This window comes from Eptesicus fuscus, chromosome 2 (assembly GCF_027574615.1).
Source record: "Eptesicus fuscus isolate TK198812 chromosome 2, DD_ASM_mEF_20220401, whole genome shotgun sequence".
NCBI classification, from domain to species: domain Eukaryota; kingdom Metazoa; phylum Chordata; class Mammalia; order Chiroptera; family Vespertilionidae; genus Eptesicus; species Eptesicus fuscus.
In genome coordinates this window covers 67,211,781-67,233,837 of record NC_072474.1, presented here as the reverse complement: position 1 = coordinate 67,233,837, position 22,057 = coordinate 67,211,781, and the positions used below count along the sequence as shown (strand labels likewise).

General features: G+C 38.9%; 1 protein-coding gene across 11 annotated transcripts in view; it reads left to right on the top strand.

The window, feature by feature from the left end:
- The window catches only part of BMP2K (BMP2 inducible kinase), a 141,535-nt gene that overhangs the window by 82,778 nt on the left and 36,700 nt on the right, over positions 1-22,057 (top strand). For all 11 annotated transcript variants that reach the window (XR_008558479.1, XR_008558490.1, XR_008558483.1 and 8 more), the window contains exons 8-14: positions 3,787-3,890; positions 5,983-6,062; positions 10,968-11,128; positions 15,251-15,426; positions 16,873-16,971; positions 18,873-19,057; positions 20,082-20,239. Coding sequence is in view for 6 of the 11 variants with exons in the window: in XM_054727989.1 (XP_054583964.1) it covers positions 3,787-3,890; positions 5,983-6,062; positions 10,968-11,128; positions 15,251-15,426; positions 16,873-16,971; positions 18,873-19,057; positions 20,082-20,239 (963 nt within the window). In the remaining 5 variants the exon portion in view is untranslated. The remainder of the gene's footprint in view (positions 1-3,786; positions 3,891-5,982; positions 6,063-10,967; positions 11,129-15,250; positions 15,427-16,872; positions 16,972-18,872; positions 19,058-20,081; positions 20,240-22,057) is intronic.

Genomic DNA, 22,057 nt, shown 5'->3' with positions numbered 1-22,057 from the left:
GTAGCTGAATTTGTGGCCTATATTTATAAGATCAAATCATATAAATTTATTTATGGCTATCATAATCCTGGTGCATTTGTTGTGTTTTTTGTTGTTGATATTTTGGGTCTCTCAGCCATTACTTTTCCATTAGTCCTAATGTTCTATATATTTTAAAAAATTTAGAGGTTGTATGCCACTTCAAGTCTTTTATAGGAATAAATATTTATACTTAGACTAGAGGCCCAGTGCACGAAATTCGTGCACGGGGGGGGGGTTGTCCCTCAGCCCAGCCTGCACCCTCTCCAATCTGGGACCCCTCAAGGGATGTCCAAGTGCCCGTTTAGGCCCGATCCTGTTGGGATCGGGCCTAAATGGGCAGTCGGACATCCCTCTCACAATCCAGGACTGCTGGCTCCCAACTGCTTGCCTGCCTGCCTTCCTGATTGCCCCTAATCACTTCTGCCTGCCAGCCTGATCACCCCCTAAACACTCTGCTACCAGCCTGTTTGCCCCCAACTTCCCTCCTCTGCCGGCCTGGTCACCCCTAACTGCCCTCTCCTGCAGGGTTGATCAACTCCAACTGCCCTCCCTTGCAGGCCTGGTCCTTCTCAACTGCCCTCCCTTGCAGGCCGGGTGCCTCCCAACTGCCCTCTCCTGCTGGCCATCTTGTGGTGGCCATCTTGTGTCCACATGGGGGCAGGATCTTTGACCACATGGGGGCAGCTATATTGTGTGTTGCAGTGATGATCAATCTGCATAGTACTCTTTTATTAGATAGGATAGAGGCCTGGTACAGGGGTGGGGGCCAGCTGGTTTGCCCTGAAGGGTGTCCCTGATCAGGGTGGGGTTCCCTTGGGGCGTGGGGCGGCCTGAGCGAGGGGCCTGTGGTGGTTTGCAGGCTGGCCACGCCCCCTGGCAACGCAAGCGGAGGCCCTGGTATCTGGAATTTATTTTCCTTCTACAATTGAAACTTTGTAGCCTGGAGCAGAGCCAAGCCTGGGGCTCCCTCTGAGGCCCGCAGCCATTTGTGTTGGGGTTATAATTGAAACTTTGTTGCCTTAAGCGGGTGGGCCTGGCCAGGGTGTGTGGAAAGCTTTGCTTCCCCTGTTGCCAGCGGCAACCCTGGCCTGCTCTCTCAAGCTCCATTCTGCCGCCATTTGTTTGAATTTGTTTACCTTCTATAATTGAAACTTTGTAGCTTGAGTGGAGGCTTAGGCCTGGCAAAGGCAGGCAGAAAGCTTGGCTTCCTCTGTTACCTAGGAAACCTTGCTCTCTGTGGCTGTAGCCATCTTGGTTTGGGTTAATTTGCATACTCACTCTGATTGGATGGTGGGCGTGGCTTGTGGGTGTGTTGGAGGTATGGTCAATTTGCATATTTGTCTATTATTAGATAGGATTTTAAAAGTTAAATAAACTGAATTGTTAGAAAAGTAGAATCTTAAGTTTGTGAATTTGATGTTTGTTGTGATTTATTTTTAAAAATTATTTGAATAAACATTTATTGTTAAAAGTCTAAATGTATTCCTATGTCATGCACTGTTGCTACTTTATAACATTTAATATCTGTTGGTATCATGATAAAATATGATTTTGAAGGATAAAATAAACCTTGTAGATTCTTAAAATCTTTTCAGGAATGAGGTTGAATATAGTCCAATTAATATTAGAATTAAATGTTTTTAGTTATTTCCATCTAACAGTGGTTATAATATAATAAAAAATAAATTCTATAAGTTTTAGCACCGGGCTTCTAGTCTCTTTATAATAGAGTGAACGTTATATGTAGAGTATGTTAGTGTTTTCCAGTACATAAAATCAAGTTACATGTAGAATTTTTTTAATATATATTTTTATTGATTTCAGAGAGAAAAGGAGAGAAGGAGAGAGAGAGAAACATCAGTAATGAGAGAATCATTGATTGGTTGCCTCCTGCATGCCCCACACTGGGGATTGAACCTGCAATCCCGGGCATATGCCCTGACCTGAAATTGAACCAGTGACCTCTTGGTTCCTGGGTCAACGCTCAATGGCTGGGCCACACCCGGCTGAGCATGTGTAGAATATTTTAAAACTGAGTTCATAATTTCCCAAATAAGTTTCTGCTAAATTTATGCTATTACTTGCCAAACAACTGTGCTTTTAATAAAAATAAGTTTATCATGCTGTGTGAGATGTAGTAAAAATTATTTGTTTAAAAATTACTTAAATGTGAAAGAAAAATTGAATTAATTTTGATTTATAATTTTAATTTAGCTATTTATATACTATGATCTCTGAATATAATTTTATTAGCAAATTTCAGAATATTATCTAATTAATATTGTAAATCTTATATTTCAAATAGATTTTAAAATGATTTAAACATTTTAAGAACTTATAATTCATTAGTAAATCAGAGTTAGAACATGGAGAGTTTTAACAAAATATGAATTTCTCAGTTAAAGAAGTGAGTTGAGTATAAATGTCAGCTTTCTTGTGAAATTGTAAATTAACAGATAAATGGTATGGTCATTTTGGTTAGGAAAAAGGTCAGGCATTTCAAGCAATGCTGTAAGGTTGGTGTGAAATCCTATCTAATAAAAGAATAATATGCAGATTGACCATCAGTCCAGTGCACAAGATGGCTGCCCCCATGTGGACACAGATGGCCGCCACAAGATGGCCAGCAGGGGAGGGCAGTTGGAAGGGACCAGGTCTGCAACGGAGGGCAGTTGGGGGTGATCAGGCCAGGAGGGGAGGGCAGTTGGTAGGGACCAGGCCTGCAAGGGAGGGCAGTTGGGGGCGATCAAACCTGCAGGAGAGGGCAGTTAGGGGTGACCAGGCCGACAGAGGAGGGAAGTTGGAGATGACCGGGCCTGCAGGGTAGGGCAATTGGGGGGGAACTTGTAGGGGGGAACCCAGGCCTGCAGGGGAGAGCAGTTGGGGAGGGGCAGGCCTGCAGGGGAGGGCAGTTAGGGACAAACAGGGGAGCAATTAGGCATCAATCAGGCTGGCAGGGGAGTGGTTAGGGGGTGATCAGGTTGGCAGGCAGAAGCGGTTAGGGGCAATCAAGAAGGCAGGCAGGCAAGCAGTTGGGAGCCAGCAGTCCTGGATTGTGAGAGGGATCTCCGACTGCCCGTTTAGGCCCGATCCTACTGGGCCTGATCGGACATCCCTCGAGGAGTCCCAGATTGGAGAGGGTGCAGACTGGGCTGAGAGACAACCCCCTGCCGTGCACGAATTTCGTGCACCGGGCTTCTAGTCTCTTTATAATAGAGTGAACGTTATATGTAGAGTATGTTGAGATACAAAACTGTGGTGAATACTTACCCTTAGTATGAGAAGAATGCATAGTTCTGGAAAACTATACTGTCAACCCTGTACTACTTTTTAATGCACACAATTTAGTCTTAGTGGTTTGGGATTACTTAAAATTTAGTAGAGGTATTTTAGATAATAGTGACATTAAGGACCCCTACTATGGCCCTAGAACTTGCATGAATAATTTCCCAGTGTTCACTAAACTCACTTTTGTTTTATTTTCTCAAAAGAATAATTATATTTGTTAATTATGCTTCTGGTACAGACCTGTTTTATGACTGAGGTGTCTTTAGCTTGTGATAATGCTTTAAGTTCATATATAAATAACAATTTTTATATTTTCTATAGATGTTAACTATATTTGCTTGATTCATCACTAACCTTAGAATGGAAAAAAAGATACCTGTCTATCTACACACACACACACACACATTCCTTTTAATGTACCCTTATATACTTTCTGTGTTCAGTGAAACTTCTTAACATTTTAACCTATTCCTGCAGGATTCATGCTTGAACCAGATCCAGAGCGTAGACCTGATATATTTCAAGTGTCCTATTTTGCATTTAAATTTGCCAAAAAGGACTGCCCCATCTCCAATATCAATGTAAGTATTTTAAATGGAATATGAATTTAAAATCCATTTTATTATGTGCGTGTGCGTGCGTTTGTGTCTGTTTATGTATACACACATACACACTTTCAGAGTTATTTGTCTCGTGACAAGTAGTCTAATAGTGTTTGTGATCAGTATTTTTGTCACAAAACCACAGTTGCCAAATTGGGTACTGAAGTGCTCTAGGAAACTTTAGTAGACTTGAAGGCACTGCGTGATATTTTGCATTTTTGAGAGAAACACAGTGACATCTGTCTGACTAGCACAAACAACAATTAAGTTGTTTTGGCCAAACTATTAAAAAAACAGGACTGTTAGATTTTTTTGAGGGGGGGAGTGAATTAGGGGTGTTATGAAAAATTATTGAGACCCTAAGCTAGTGATGGGCAACCTTTTGAGCTTGGTGTGTTAAACTTCGCCAAAAAAATGAGCATAACTTGGGTAGTATGTCACTTTGAGGAAAAAACTAACTCCAAGACTCTAGTCACAAATGTTTCATCCTCAGGAGCAGCACATGTTTCATCCTCGGCATGCGGCCGCGTGTCATCAGAAATGGCTATGCGTGTCAGTGCTGACACGCGTGTCATAGGTTCGCCATCACTGCCCTAAGCACTCTAGACGCTGAGGAAGTTTGGTACAAAGGGGATAGACATTGTAAATGGAAAGACCTGTCTTTTCCAGTGACTGATTTTGTATAGTCATCCCTCAGTATCCACAGGGGATTGGTTCCAGGACTCCCCCAGGTACCAAAATCTGCGGTGCTCAAGTCCCTATGTAAAACTAGAGGCTCGATGCACGAAATTTGTGCAAGAGTAGGCCTTCCTTTCCCCGGCTGCTGGCACCGGCTTCCCTCTGTCACCCAGGACCCTGCCTTCCCTCGCAGCCCTGGCTTCATCCAGAAGGTTGTCCAGAAGGACGTCCAGTCTAATTAGCATATTACCCTTTTATTATTATAGATGGTGTAGTATTTGCATATATAACCTACTCCTGTGTATTTTAAATCATCTCTAGATTACCTGTAATACCTAAGGTAAGCAGTATGTAAATAGTTATTATACTGTATTGTTTAGGGAATAATGACAAGAAAAAAATGTCTGTACATTTTAGTAGAGATACAGTCATCATAGGCCTAACTATATATCACATGTCAGCAATGTAACATTTTTTTTTCCTGAGTAGTGTTTTTGATCCAAAGTTTGTTGAATCTGCAGATGTGGGACCCTTGGATATGGAAGGCCAACTGTATTTTGGGAAGTTACTTAATGTTTTTTCCTTTTCTGTAAAACAGGGATAGTAATTATGAGGACTACAAATAATAAATGTAAACTTAGTGCCTAGTCCATGGAAGGTGCTGAGTTAGTAATAGCTAATATCATGGAAAGGCTTTGAATTATATTGTGTGTCTGCACACTGTACTTAACTATGTTAGATTAACTGTGTATGGCCAGGTTTCTGATAATTTTGATAAAGGCCCAGAATCATCTCTGATTTTAAGCCATTCTTAGCTTTTTAACAATCATTTTGGCCTCATTTGTTCTTGTCAGTTTTCCTTTATGTATAACTTAATCTACTCCACTAAGGAAAAGAGGGAAGTTAGCTTTTCATTCAATAAACATTTGAGTACCTGCAATAAGCTAAACATATTTAGAACTTAAACAAATGCTCTTGTTTTTTAGATTTTACATGCAGTGTCATGAAAATTATTCCTCTATGTAGAAACAACACTTTTCCCATATGCTTGGTGTTTTTTTCCCCAAAGTGTAAAATAGTCATTGATTTGCAAGTATAATGTAATCCTTTTTAGCCAAGATTTGTCCACTTATAATGTGGATACAGTGATATTGTTCTATTTACTTTTGAAGGTTTTTTGTGGCACATGAAGATGAAAATGACATTTGTGTAATGTGCTGATGTTTGCAGGTTATATCTGGCAAATGTATGTGAACAATTTGTAGCTGAGGTGAAAATAATAGTATCTCACAGACAGTACATTTAAAATTTAAGAATATATCCATAGCCTTTAAGTAAAGCTATTTGCAATTAAAATGAAAACTAAAATGACAGGTTTTATTTTTCTTCCCAGAATTCTTCTATACCTTCAGCTCTTCCTGAACCCATGACTGCTAGTGAAGCAGCTTCTAGAAAAAGCCAAATAAAAGCGAGGTAAGCGAAGTTGTGCTGACATTTGCAAAGGCTTTTTAAAAAGGGGAATATTTTTCATTTTTAATCCTAGCAAATGTAATTAATTAAATATCATCTATACCTACATAAAAATGTTGTGTTCCTTCTTACATGTGGTATAGAGTTTAGATAATGTTACCTTTGAGGAGATTTCTTAGTCACAGCTTTTTAATGTTGTATTTTACTGATACAGAGTATTTTATTTGACATAAAATATATTTGTCATGTACCTGTTATATGCAAGATGTAGATACTGGAAACACAAAGAAAAAGAAGCAGTGTTTATTTCCAAAGAGTTCACATTCTAATGAAGTTAGACAACTGAACAATTCCATCCTGATAGACATCAGGCAACTCTGTGCGTGGAGGAAGGGAAAGGCAGGGAGCACAGAAAGAACCCAGTCCTTTCCCTAGGCGTGGGGGTTGCTGAGCTATTGCTCGAAGGATGAATAATATAGTCCATCACCTGGTATGACAGGTACTTCAGGCAAGAAAAGTGGCCTTTGTGAGACTGTAAGGCCGGCACACATATGGGTGGGGAGTGTATACTGGAGTACGGGGGATGGATACGGGAGTGGTGGGAATGAAGCTGAAGAGCCAGGTAAATGTCAGTCAGGAGCAACTTTATTTATATGTCATGCTGAGAAATTTGGCCTTTGGCGTTTAGGCCAGTGAATTTTAAACCTTGCTGTTAGTTCTATTTGGGACTTGGTTGTGAGATGTGTTCTAAATAATCTATTATTTATAAATTGTTAAAGTGTCATTTGGGAATGACTTAGTTTTTAAAATAATAAGGCATCACTCAAAAAATATGTTCATTTACTTGAATTTTAAAATACTCTTCAGGAAGAGATGAAGGAGTAAAATTACATCTAACCTGCAGGAATTCAGCGTGACCAACAGTGTGTCCTGTCTATGACATAGCTGTAGTTAGCAACTGCTGTTATAGTCAAGTGGGAATTATGAATTTTGTCCATTGAATTTTATTGTTACTTAGGTTTTTTTAAATTGTTATTTGGTTAATTATTAAATCTTTAAGAAATCTTAAAAAAGTCTTTATAAAGCATGAGTCAACTGAATAAGAATGATGCTTTGAATATCTTCACTAGGACACAAGTTATACCTATGCTATATAATAAAAGCCCAGCGATCGAACGGCGGAATGACCAGAACGACCAGTCCACCAATCGCTTTGACGCACACTGACCATCAGGGGGCAGACACTCAATGCAGGAGCTGCCCCCTGGTGGTCAGTGCGCTCCCACAGTGGGAGCAGCCGCTCAGAGGGTGGGTCCACAGTCACTTGGCTGACTGGGATAAGCGGCTGCTCCCACAGCGGCCGATTCCCGCAGGCCATGCCCCCCACCAGTGCACGAATCCTGTGCACCAGGCCTCTAGTCCTATATAATAAAAGGCCAGCGTCCATAACGACCAGAATGACTGCTCGACCAGTCACTATGAGGTGCATTGACCACCTCTCGGTCCCTCCCCCTTGGCCCACAGGCTCTGATCGTAACATGGCGAATGGAGAACCACGGGGAGCTGGGTGGGTGGCGGCAGCGGCCGGAGCGAAGCAGCACAGGTCTCGGGTGCTTGAGGGAAGTCGGTACCGGCAGCCGGGAGAAAGAAGGCTTACTCTTGCACAATTTTCGTGCATCGGGCCTCTAGTAGTATTATAAGCAAATGAAATAGTTAACAGCTAAATTCACAGTGCTATTCATAATATGTTAAAACTATACATTATGTATATTAAAAAAAGTTTATTTGTAAATTTACTTTATAGTGATAGTTTCAGAGCTTGAAAAAAAACTAAATGTATATAAAACTAGTAATAAAAAATAAGTTAATCTTTTTCCATGTAAAAGGCATATTTGTGAGGGTGAGGTGGGGTGGAGAAATCTTTAAACAGCTAGTATCACTAATTACATGTTTTAAAACTTTTATGAATATTATACATCTGCCCTGCTTCAATCTCTGGCACTCTGCTTTACTCCTTAAAAGGCCCTGCATCTCCTCTTGGAAACTTATGAAACACCTTAAAGATTAAGAGGCTGAGAATCTCTTGTGCTAGCAAGAACACTGAAGGATTTTAAGAGGAGAGAGACTGTGTTTTAGGAAGATTGTTCAGGTGATAGGAGGAAGGACAAGAAGGAGAGCAGGGGGAACAGTTTTGTGTCTACTGCATTATGCAGGTGAAGCGGTGCAGCAGTTTTGCTACCAGTAGTGACTCAGTCTTTCATTTCAGGCAGGTGTGTGTTTATCTTCACTTTGCCTGACTGTCCAGGTTTTTCTTCTCATTTCCTCACACACAGTGCTTCGCTTCTTTTCACTGCCCAATAAACCCATATTTATTTATATCTCCATTTCCTACTTGAAGCCTTCTCAGGCCAATTAAGGTTAAAGGTAGAATTAATTACTCTTCCATGAAACTCTTGACAGTACTAGTGTGGCAATGATGATGTTTACTGTTATATTTTAGTATATTTTCATGAACATGTGCTGTATCTCCCTAGGTATACTATGGATTCTTTGAAGACAGGGTAGTATGTCGTGTTTGCTGGATAACAGTAATTGTATATTAGATATCGGTACATTGGTAAAATAAATGAGGAAGCACTAAACAAAGTCTTCAGAACTTTAGAGAGAGACTTAGAATAGGAACAAGGCAGGTGAGGTCTGTTAAAGAATGGATAAACAGAAAGAGTGTATATAATAGGTTCTCTAAATTACTTGATTATAGGGAGTACAATATTGGTTTTAGTGCCACATCCATCATTTGAACTTAATAAATATTTGATTTATCATAAAAATAAGATCTAGTTGGTTATATGTATACATGACCTTTTATTTGCTTTTTAGTTCAGTTTTCATATGACTTAGACCATCCCCATCTCATCTAAAACATAAATATTATATTTAGGAAACAGCATGCATACAATGTCTTTCTGCAGTTTTCTAAAATACTTTTAACTCCCTTTTTAGAAAGATAGTTGTGCCCATGGCTCCCTCTTGTGGCTCATGTAGATATAAGAGAGAACTGGATCTGTGCAGTCTGGCAGACAGGACTGGATCCACGGCAGCAGATGTACACTTAATAAATCATGTATATGCACAATGTTAAGTGTTAAATCATTTGAAAATATGCTCATGAAACTTGGTAAAGAGATTTTATTGCAGTCTTGTTGAAGAGTGAACTATTAAAAATTGAGTTTTTGTACTGAATTTATAGAAAGCAAAGTTAGTAGGTATGCAAGTTAAAGATTTTTTCCTGGGGTTTTCTGAAAGAGAAGAGCAAATGCCTGTGTTTTCTTAAATTATATTTATTGTCCTTTGCTTTTAAAATTATGATTGCTACTTGACTTCCCATGTCTGTGGTCTAAACTAAGTCCTAGTGGGAAAGTTTTATGTAATTTCCATTCAGTGTTTTAAGAAAAGGAAAGTTGAAGATTCAAGAAGTTAAATGTGAGCAGGTAACTCCATTTGTTAAAAGTTTTGGCTTCTTTTGTTACTATGTGTCCTGGGTGCAGTCTCTTCTTTCTTAGGCCTAGAGTCCAAGCTGAGGAAGACTGTTACTTGTTGTTTCTTTTTGGTATTTCCTGGTTGGTTCAGAGAGGGGGCTCTCAATTTTGTCTAAAACCTTAGGACAAGGTTTGTTTATTTCCTTTATTTCATCTCCTTAAGAGCAATTTTATATTCTTTCCCTGCCAGCTTCAGAGGCAGACTGTGAATGGTTGCATACTGATTTAAAGGAAATGGTTAGGCTTATCTTACTTTCCTATCTTCAGTAAACATTTATTTATTTTTTAAAAATATATTTTTATTGATTTCAGAAAGGAAGGGAGAAGGAAAGATAGATAGAAATATCAATGATGAGGGATAGTCATCGATCGGCTGCCTCTTGCACGTCCCCCACTGGGGATCGAGCCCGCAACCTGGGCATAAGCCCTTACCAGGATTCGAACTGTGACCTCCTGGTTCATAGGTCAATGCTCAACCACTGAGCCACACCAGCCAGGCTCAGTAAACATTTAAAACTTGGGAATGAGACTTAGGAAGGAGCCAAGAACTCTTAACATGATTGTAATAATAATTTACTCTTTGCACTTGCTTGCTTTTTTCTAGATTCCTTTATTCTACTCGGGATTTAATTTTTTAAATACCCCAGATTTTACAAAGCGCGGCAGTAGAATAAAAAACTGGAGTTTCTTTTCATACAAACTTACTTATTTGGATTTTTTATATTTCAAATTATTGATACATTCAAAGAGTAATTTTAATCTCTATAATTTTTCATGGTGTGATAATTTTTGAAACATTCACCCACATGAAGATCTGGTTTACATTCACATGTTTCGCAAATATAAATCGTCTCTCTTCTTCCTCCTTTGATTTTTCTGTTAGAACAAACAACACAATCTTTGTGTTTTTTGTTAGAGTGAGGTGTGATTATATGGAGCTTTCCATCTAAACGTTGCTCTAAGTTAGTGGATAATAACCTACCCCTGGAAGTTAGTGTACTGGTCTAACCTTTTTCACGTGACTGATGTGTCTTAGAAACAAATAGCCTTTGAAGATGCCATTGGTGAAGCTTAGGTGGTGGCATCAGTTGAGACAGCATTTACATTTTACTTGTCCTTTCATGCTAATGAAAACAAGAAAAGATACTGGAAAAATAGACAAAAAAATCCCCCTTCCCCCCCGCGGTGAAACTACGTGTCGAGTGTGGCTCGACATACGAGCTGCTACCGATGCTAACCATGTCGAGTCACACTCGACATCCGAGTGCAAAAGGTTAAAGTGCATCTGTTGAAATAGATGCTTTATAGAACAAAGAGTGAATTAGAAATAATCCCAATATTTGGAATGAAATGTATTCTTCTCTTGTAGAATAACAGATACCATTGGACCAACAGAAACCTCAATTGCACCAAGACAAAGACCAAAGGCCAACTCTACTACTGCCACCCCCAGTGTGCTGACCATTCAGAGTTCAGCTACACCTGTTAAAGTCCCTGTGCTTGGGGAATTCAGTAACCACAGATCAAAAGGTAATATAGCCCTGCCAAATTAGGAATTAATTTAGTTAATGTAAACACACCTTTGATTTCCTAGGAGTATAAATTACTTCAAGCTTACTGTTGTGAAGCAGATAACATAATGCTTTAAGAAACTTTCTACTGATGTCTAATAAACTCAACTACAGTAGGTCTTCGGGTTATGTCAGAGATCCGTTCCTATGGCGTGACGTAACGCGATTTTCACCATAAGTTGGAACCCACCTGCATAAGCACCTACATCACTCACATGGAGCACATACACAGCAGTAATGAAGTGAAACAGTAAAAAAATTTTAAAAGAAAGATAACAATTCCTGACCTTTACTTGTGGTAAATAAATAATAAAAAACATAAAGCACATATGTACATACTCGAAATGACAGAACTTTTTTTTTTTTTTTTATAAATAAATGGGAGATGGCGACGTAACCATGAAATGTCGTACGTAACCCGAGGACTGCCTGTAATTATTTTCCTAAAGTTGTAGGACATACAAAAGTATGGTATACACAGCCCACAATTTGTTTACCCCTAGTGTCATCAACTAGTAGGGTTTGAGGTTGATGATAAAGTTCAAGACTATAGAATCCTGTATTGTATTGGAAAGGAGGAAGTTGAAACTCTAGCCTCACAAAGTTCTATGTCTTTGCACTGATCTAGAGTCTTGGCCACGGAGTCTGTCTTGGACTATGTGGACAGTGCAGTATAAAAATATGTCTTGTCATTTGATTTTGAGAAAAATTGTTTTTATAATATAAAATATCCTCTAAGCATTATGAATCAGTACAGGATTTAAAAATATTTATCTCCCCACCCCACCCCCCACCCCCATCCCCAAGGAAATATCCCTAATATTAGAGAGTAAACTTGTTCTGTCAAAGGTTTGGGGATATAACTTGAAGGCACATCTCAAGGAAACCCTCTCTGGCACTTTATTTCATGATATATGTTTTTTTTTATATGTTCAGACTACTCTAATGGTTAAGATCCCATATTTTAAGGCTCATGAACCTGGATCTGAGTCCCCCCCACCCCCCCAATTTTTTAGTAATATATGTTAGTAAAATGCTAATATTTCTCATAGGATTGTTGTGAGGATTAAATGACTGCTTAATATAATGCCGTCACATAATATGTCCTTAATAAATGTTAACTATTAACTACTGTTATTACTATGAAGTAAAATATATGGTTAGGGAAGGTAATGTTTATGTTATCTGACATATTGCTGCATATCTTTGTAGTGATCAGGTATACCAGATAGAGTATTTTAGGGAAGAGGGGAGGGGAAAATAGGGGAATTTGAAATCCTTTAGTGTCCAATTCTCATTTTACCATTTCTTAACCGCACTGTTCTCTTTTATAAAATGGGAATAACAACTTTTTCCTGTCATAAGGGGTAAATAACAAAGGTGTATGTTATCTAGGAAAATTATGTTTCATAGTAAATATTCAGTGTGTTAATTTTTCTCTTTTCTACTTTTTTGGTTTGGAGATCCTATTAGTCAATTATGCATTAATGCCCTTCAGACAAAGACTACCAGCATCACACTTGTAGTTGGACAAATGGGTTTATTACTCACATGCCATGGGGATCTGTGGGAGTGTCTCAGTAAAGTGGTATTTGAAAAGCCTTATTAAAGGATTTGGGCTTGTGTTAGGTAGTTTTGGGGAGGCTATAAGAAGTGGGGCTTTGCTCTGAGTGGAAGGAGTTAGGAAGGGGGTGTGTGATATCATTAGGTGCCTTCATAAATAGAAGGAGGGAAGCCAAAGCCTCAGTAGGTGGGAAGCAGCCCTCATTCATGTGAGGCAGGACAGGGAGGGTTCGGTCACTCCTGTGGTTTGGGCAGAGTTCCTGATTTTGTCAGTGCCGAGACATGGTCACGGAGTGGTCGTCTTGTCCTGATCCATCATGGTCACAGGAGGGCTTTGTCTAGTGTTGGTGTTGAGTGAAATTGCATATGTTCATCTGGGAAACAAGACCTTGCTGTGAGTGCCAGGCCTGCTGCCTTCCGTGTCAGGGGCAGTGTTTATCCTTGGTGCTTCTAGGCCCAGCTGGAAAAACAATACTGTTTTCCCCATGTGTACAAAAAGTAACAGACACATCTATTCTTTTAAAATATTGAGGCAGTATAGCAACAATCAGAGGAAGATGTAAAAGTCTCCCTCCTTTTTCTTCTCGGAATAAACTTGCAGCAGTTCAGTGTTTAGCCCGTATTTGCTCTTATTAACAGTATTGGGATGAACATTCTTATAGCAGACTTGTGATGCACATGTCAGAACACTTTTCTGAGGAAGATGTTAAACAGTGTGCTTCATCAAAATTTGTTAGATAATGCCAAGTTGCTATCCAAAAAGACTTAAAAAATTTACACTATCATCAACAGTGAGTGTCCTTTCATTCCTGTTCTTGTCAACAGTTGGTAGAATCAGTTTTTAAAGATGTTTCCTTACGGATAGGTGAAACTTTTTTTCGTTGTTGTTATATTTAAATATTCCTGATTAATAGTACTCTTTCATGTGTTTACTGGCCATTTGTTTTCTTCTGTGAATTATTTTTGCAATTTTTAAATAAGATTGTCTTTATTTTTATTGCTCTGAATGTTTTATGTATTTTGAATATTAGCTATTTGTCAAAGGTATTATAAATATTTTCTTCTAATTTATCATTTGTCTTTAATTTCATTTGTTAATTCACTTAATTTCTTTGAGCCGTACTTTCATCGTTTGCAAGATGGGGAAAATATGGTAGGAGCATTTAATGATGTACCTGAAAGCAGTGTTTTCTTGTGGGTTTGTTGCGATGTTGTTTGGGAGTTCTCTGGTGCTCTTTGCCCTTGTCTTGAGAACCAAGGAGCTCTGTTTAGCTTGATGACACTAAATAAAGGTCACAGTTTGTGAGATAAGAGGTGAAGCTCAAGAATTATTGCATGATGATCATTGGTTTGTGATTGGGTTTTACCAAATCCAGTCACGACTATTCTTCCCCTAGACATCAGGGTGCTAAAAGAAAAATGTATAGCTGAGGAGCTTAACTTTTTAATACTCTTACAACTAGAAACAAATATACTTAAAGGCTAATAATGGTGGTTATGTCTGTGGTGCAATTATGGTTTTAGTTTTCTTCCTCATATTTTATAAATATTTTCAGGAGTAATTAAAATGAACAAGCAGTTTCTTATAATTGGAAGAATTAGAAAAAGCTATTAAGCTATTGTCACAGAGGTGTCATACTTAAGGCCTAGAGAGGTTCGAAGATATTAATGTTGATGGAAAAGGACCCTTCTCTCCCTCCTTTAACTGTTTCTCCTTTTTCCCCTTAGGATTAAAGAGTTGCATTTGAATTTATGGTAACTCATTGGCAGAGAATATAGAAATTATAGTGTATTTCTTTATTTTTTTTCCTGGTGTTTTGTGTATCTTTTTCATTAATTTCTAAAGTTTATTCATAGGATATTCCTAGAGTAAAATTTATGAAGCTTATAAATAAATATCCATTTAGGAGACAGTGTTAATACATTCATTACAGTAGCATTTATTGATCTATTGTGTAAAAGGTTCTTTGGGGTGCTAAGAGATAAATAAGTCACCACCTCATCCCTCTGCAGCCCTAGTTAGGAAATAGCCATTAAACAGTTAATATGTGCAAGACATGAAACGTTATAAACTGAGTAGAAGTGTTAGATGAAGGAACAAGGAAGAGAGATTTGAGTTAAACTTTAAAGGATAAAAATTGCAGTTGGTGGAAAGTGACATTCTAGGTGGAGAGAATCGTTTTGGCAAAGACAGGCTCATATCAGTGCATGACAGAGTTGAGAAATGCAGAAGAAACTGACATGGCTGCTTTGTTCACGGAGAGATGAAATGTGAAAGATGAAGTGCTTCTAAGATGTTGACTTGTTCAGAGTTGCAGCTGACAAAATTAACTTTCATGGGTACTTAGATTTAGAGTAAATAATCCCCTGAGACTATGTGCTTATGAAAGTTTCTATATTATAAAATAAGGCTATAAATGCCTTGGTTAAAGGATTATTGAATTAGTGTTTTGAAATACACCCATTGTTTTTGAAATCCATGAGTATGTTAATGTAAGTTTTTGGAAACTCCTTTTAGGAGCACTGAGACCTGGAGTCAGCCCTGATATTTTATTGGGTCAGGGGCCCCCTCAGCAGCCTCCACAGCAAAACAGAGTACTTCAGCAACTACAGCAGGGAGATTGGAGACTGCAGCAACTTCATTTACAGCCTCGCCATCCTCAACAGCAGCAGCAGGATGCTTATATGCAGCAGGTAGTTCTTTTGTTACTTTAGACGTGAAAGTACTGTTGGGCAATGCATGTAGCTTTGAATATCCGTGAATTCCTTTTCTTACCATGGGCACCTTGAACTCTAGATCCAAGTAAACATTTTATTTAATTTTCTGACTAAGGAATATGTATTTTATTTGCATTCTTTGAACTACTTAAGGATTCTCTATTGAAATAGTTGCATCATGGCTTTGTAAGGCAAAGAATATTCATCTAGTCATTTGGCATCATGAATAAACACTGCAGTTTATGATAAATATTTTTTTTAGTTATATTTTGAGTTCAGATACATAAGCTATAATTATTTTATTGTTGGAAAGGTGATATTAAGCTTAGAGAAGTAACATTGTCATGAGGTTTTGTTTTTGTATTTTTGCTTGGTGTGTTTGTGGATGGTGGAAGGAGGCATTTAGAGTTGCAAGGGATATAGAAAAAAAATGACCTTAAGATCTGTTCTGTGCTTTGCCTCATCAGAACCAGCAAATTTCTAGTTTCACTAAACTACTTTAAATTTAATGACTGTCACCATTATCCTTTCATCATTTCTTGAAATATTTTTGAGCCAATTATATGAATGGCACTTCTCAGGCGTGTCTCCCTCCTCTGGTCTTGAATGATAGACCCAGAGTGGAGGGTAGTTAAGTAGGTGATGGCTAGAAGATATAATTGAAGGGGAGATAAGAGGAGCTTGGGAATCCTATATAATAAAGAGGTAATATGCAAATTGACCATCACTCCAACACAAGATGGCTGCCCCCATGTGGACAGAAGATGGCCGCCACAAGATGGCCAGCAGGAGAGGGCAGTTGGGGGTGACCAGGCCAGTAGGGGAGGGCAGTTAGGGGCAATAGGGCTGGCAGGGGTATAGTTAGGTGTTGATCAGGCTGGCAGGGAAGTGGTTAGGGGGTGATCAGGCTGGCAGGCAGAAATGGTTAGGGGCAATCAGGCAGGCAGGCAGGCGAGAGGTTGGGAGCCAGCAGTCCTGGATTATGAGAGGGATGTCTGACTGCCCTCGAGGGGTCCCATATTGGAGAGGGTGCAGGCTGGGCTGAGGGACCCCCCTTCCCCATCCCCTTCCCCCCTCCCCCCCCTCCCGTACACAAGGTCTCTGGTTGAATATAATGAGTTCTGGACACAAGTAACTTCAAGGTCTTCATCAACTGGTAAATGTGTTTAGGTTTCTTCCCAACATCCTTAAAGTGCTGGAAATGGATTTGGTTGAATCCATTATGTTTCATTGATAATTTTGAAGCCATTTCCAATAAACATATATAAGTTGTACTTACTGACTATAGCTATTTTACATTGGTGTTTGGATTCCTGAGTACCCAAGTCATTGTTATGGTACAATCAGCATGTAAAAAGAAAGACTATGGCACAAAAAAGGCATGAGTAATATTGATGAACTTGTTTACTTTTCTCATTGTAGTATCAACATGCAATGCAGCAGCAACAGATACTGCAGCAACAGTTTTTAATGCACTCAGTATATCAGCCACAGCCTTCTGTACCACAGTATCCTGCAATGGTAAGTGTTACATAATTTCTAGAGATTTCTCTCTGAATATGCTGTTGGAATTCACAGTGTGAGTGGCATTATTCAGAATTTAATTATTTCAAAATCAATTCACGTTAGTTAATTATACATCCTATATAATAAAAGCCTAATATGCTAATTGTCCCCTCGACCAGGAGTTCGACCAGCAGGCAGGCTGGCCAACCGCCCATGTCCCCTCCCCCTGGCCAGGCTGGCTGGACCCCACCCATGCACGAATTCACACACACACACACACACATATACACACACATACTGAGTGGCCAGATTATTATGCGTTCAGAGATCATAATAATCTGGCCACTCAGTGTATATAACATCACATTTACCATTTTATCCCCTTTTGAGTGTACAATTCAATGGCATTTAAGTACTTTCACATTATTGTGCTCTCCATCTCAGGAACTTTCCTGTCATCCCAAATTATACTCTGTATCCATTAAACAGAAGCTGCTCTTTCTCCCCTCCCCCTCAGCTCCTGGTAATAGCTATTCTACTTTTTTGTTTTTGTTGTTGACTCTTTTAGGGATGTTACCCATTTCCCTGCCCACCCCCAACCTTTGCCTCCCTCCACCCTGTTCCTGTTCCTTTCCTCCTCCGCAGGCCTTCACCACATTATTGTCTGTGTCCATGGGCTATGTATATATGTATATATGTATATATATTCTTTGGTTGATCTCTTCCCATCCTCCCCTTTCTTCCTCCCTTGAGATATGTGAGTTTGTTCCATTTACTCATGCCTCTGGTCCTATTTTATTTTATTTAGTTTAGTTTAACATCAGTTTATTTTATTCTTTAGATACCACATATAAGTGAGATCATGTGATTCTTGTCTTTCTCTGACTCAAAGCCAGTCATGTATTCTAAAGCAGCTTTAAAGTGGGCTGAACTATATAGCACCTGAATTTGGCACTTTGTAACTAACTGGTAGTATTTTTTGTTTATCTCATAGTATAAGGAAAATGGGTCTGTTACCCATGATCTTTTTGTCCCATATCTCTTTCACTTGGCAAATGTCAGTTGAAGAAAATTATGTTTGTTTCAGAGAATAGTTTGATCTTTTTTACAGCAACCACCATATTATAAGGACTAACCTACTCTATTATCTTAAAACTAGAGGCCCGGTGCATGAAATTCATGCATGGGGAGAGGGTGTCCCTCAGCCCGGCCTGCACCCTCTCCAATCTGGGACCCCTCGGGGGATAACCGGCAGTCAGACATCCCTCTCACAATCCGGGACCACTGGCTCCTAACCGCTCACCTGCCTGCCTGCCTGATTGTCCCTAACCGCCTCTGCCTCCCAGCCTGATCGCCCCCTAACCACTCCCCTGCCGGCCTGATCGACCCCAACTGCCCTCCCCTGTCAGCCTGATCACTCCCAGCTGCCCTACCCTGCCAGCCCAATTGCTCCTAACTGCCCTCCCCTGCTGTGATCCGCCTCCTCCGCTGGGACCCGCCTCCTCCGCGTGAGGTGGCAGAGATGCTGGGACCGGACTCCTCCATGTGGCACAGAGCCGCAGGATCCCGAAGCCTCACCACACGAAGCGGCCGCTGGGCCCTGCCTCCGCTGTGCGTGTGGCCATCTTGTGATGACATCGTGTGCGAGGACCACCTAGGCTTTTATTAGTATAGATATTTAAAGGATAATTTTTGAATCCTTCCAATTAGCCTACCTTTATAATTTCTTAACTAGATTTATTTCATTTTGCTGTATTTTTCTAGTAGCGAATTGCTCCTTCAGATATAAATTCTTTTTAATTTTTTGATTTTGTTACCAATGTGAAAAGACGAAGGAACATAGTAAACAGGTGTGGGGCTGACAGTGTATTAGTGAACTCGAGCATTGTTTTGTATAATGGCATTTCTTGTTTCAGGTGCAGCGGTATCAGCAGGCTTTCTTGCAGCAGCAAATGCTAGCTCAACATCAGCAGTCTCAACAACAGGTGTCATCTGAGTATCTTACCTCCCCTCAAGAGTTCTCACCGGCCTTAGTTTCCTATACTCCATCTCTCCCAGCTCAGGTTGGAACCATAATGGACTCCTCTTATAGTGCCAATAGGCAAGTATTTTTCCAGTGAATGTTAAGGAAATTCTTGTGGAAGTAGGTGTAATTGTGGATTGGAGTCCTTAAGTGGCTACTGAATTAGTTTAGAGGCCATCTTTCTGTAGTGTCCCCCTACTCCTCCCCTTGCCCCCCACTCCCTCTTTAAAATCAATGAACATATCCTTGGGTGAGGATTAAAAATAAAGAAGCACATAGAGATTGTTCCTCCATTACCAATGTTAGAACATCTGGATCTGAATTAGGAATGAACTGGACAAACTTTTTTATGTTGCTTCATTCCTATGCTGTATTTGCAGGCTGGATTGAAGGGAGGTGCCCAGGGATATTCTTAGGTTAAGAAGTCTTGAGACTCTCATCTTCTCTTAAAAGCCTAGTGGCCTATTAGATAGCTTTCATAGAACCATTGGTCCCAGACTCCAGACTATAGGTACTTTAACACCATGAAAGATTTATTATATAGAAAATAACCCTTACCTAGTTTTAGCTAATTTATAAAGCAATTCTAGCAGTTAATAATTTGTTGGTAGCTACTTAGAAAATGCCTCTGTTAAAAGGAAAGTTATTGTGACTTCTCACAGTAAGGGCATAAAATCACCTTGATAGTGATTTTAGAATGATGACTTTGATATGGCTACTGATTTTCATTTTAAGGCTTATTTACTATGATAATAATAGTTAATATTTATTGAATGCTTAATAATATTTTTTTTATCAGACACTGTTCTCTTTATGTATATTAAATCATTTAATCTTCTCAGTATTCCTATGAGGTATATCCTGTTACTCCTGTTTTATAGATAAGGATGCTGAGACATAGAGAGGTTAAGGTATCTACCCAAGGGTACACAGCTGGTGACCTTAAAGGGCCTGTTAAAATCCCAGTTGGTCTTTCTCGCAATCGATGCCCTTATCTGTCATCTCCATAACAATACAGCTATCTGCTTTCCTAAGCATGTATAAAGTAGGGCATTTAAAAAATTCAATTTTAATGTTTTTCTTCTCTTAATTATTACTCTAGGTCAGTTGTTGAAAAAGAGGCAGTTGCAAATATTACAAATCAGAAGAACTTCAGTAACCCACCTGATATGTCAGGGTGGAATCCTTTCGGAGAGGATAATTTCTCCAAATTAACAGAAGAAGAACTGTTGGACAGAGAATTTGACCTTCTAAGATCAAGTAAGGGACACTTGAAGGCTTATTTTGCTTCAGAGTAAAATAACAGCTCTATAATTATTCAGCAAGGCCAAAGACTGCTTTAAGGGGGTAAATAGAAAATTCTTTTTGCGCATTTGAGGGCAAAAATCAGGCCATCTTCTCTAACATACAGAACTATCAAACTGTGATGCGTGCATTAGAACTCAGTTGCTTGATAGTAGCTATTAAACCCAAGATTACTGATAATACACTGATTCCTAACGCTTAAAATATATTGCGTATTATTGAATGTTAAGTTCAGAGTATCTCCAAAACATGGAAAATTAATGTTCAAATAAAAAGGGAGACATTAGTATCTTGCTTTACTAGTAATCATTTTGAAGCTTTGTGATTTTTGCATATTCAAAAGAAGATATTGTGGGTCTGAGATGCCCTTTGAAAGTGCCTGAAAGAAAACATGGGCTACTACATTATGTTAATGTTTTGTAATGCCCTTTTAATGAGTGATAACATGAAAGGGCTGCTTTGTTGTCCTGATGTGGCAAAAGTTAAATAAATTCTTTTCCATTTTAAATCAGATATCTCAATGTTTTTACTTGGAATCATTGCCTTTTTGCCTTTTCTTAAACTACCTAATATATATATGTCAAGCCTCGCCATACATATTTTAGAAGAGTTCCTTTTTTGGAAAAGGGAACTGTGGAATGTTTTGAGGAGGTTGCCATATTGGAGCAAAACACTTCTGGTGCATGTAATTTTCAGGTTTCCCAGGCGCGCGCGTGCGTGCGTGCGTGTGCGTGCGTGTGTGTGTGTGTGTGTGTGTGTGCCCATTTTTGCATGTGAAAAGAAGATATTACTGGTCCCTAGTTAGAGTTTCTAGTTTCTAGTTTATTTTAGGTAACTGGCCTCATGAGAACATTTACTAGATGAAATGCTTTGTTCTACATTGGTATACTATATTTTATGTAAAATTTTAAATGCCCTGAGTTAATGTAAGAATAGTTGTTTGGGATTTGAGTTTGTTTTTTACCTACTGGTCATATGATTATCAAAAATTAAATTGATGATTAAATGCAGATATAAAATGAGTTCTGAGCCTTTAATAAAAGTTTGTTAACTTTGGTAAAACCAATCTTACATCTTTTTATTAAAAATTGTTTTTTAACCACAACTTTTTTGTTTGACATTTCCCCTACAACTTATGTTGAGAGACCCCCAAAGCAAGGTTTTAAAAAAGGAAACAGCCCTAACTGGTTTGGCTCAGTGGATAGAGCGTCGGCCTGCGGACTGAAAGGTCCCAGGTTCGATTCCGGTCAAGGGCATGTACCTTGGTTGCGGGCACATCCCCAGTAGGAGGTGTGCAAGAGGCAGCTGATCGATGTTTCTAACTCTCTATTCCTCTCCTTTCTTCTCTGTAAAAAATCAATAAAATACATTAAAAAAACAAAAAAGGAAACAAAGTATTTTTTGGGGGGTTGGGGGTTGGCAGGGAGGCACAGTGATAACCAGATCATTATAATTTACAGAATTATTTTTAAAGCAATAGGAACAATTAAAATACTTATTTTAATGTGTTCTTACTGTGAGAGTATAACCAAGGGTTTGTTAAATCAGTATTTTTTACTCCTTTGGTAAAAACTCCTTTTTAAAAAAATTAATTTATGGAATGGGTAAACTGTTTGCATAATTTTGACCTTGTAAAAATTTGTAATGACATCCAAGTTTTATTTACTTCACATAGGCAAGAATGGCATATAAATATTCATGTGTACAGAATTTCATAAAAATTGGTTTAGCATGTAAAATTCTTTAAAAAGAAATTTTTTTATTGATTTCAGA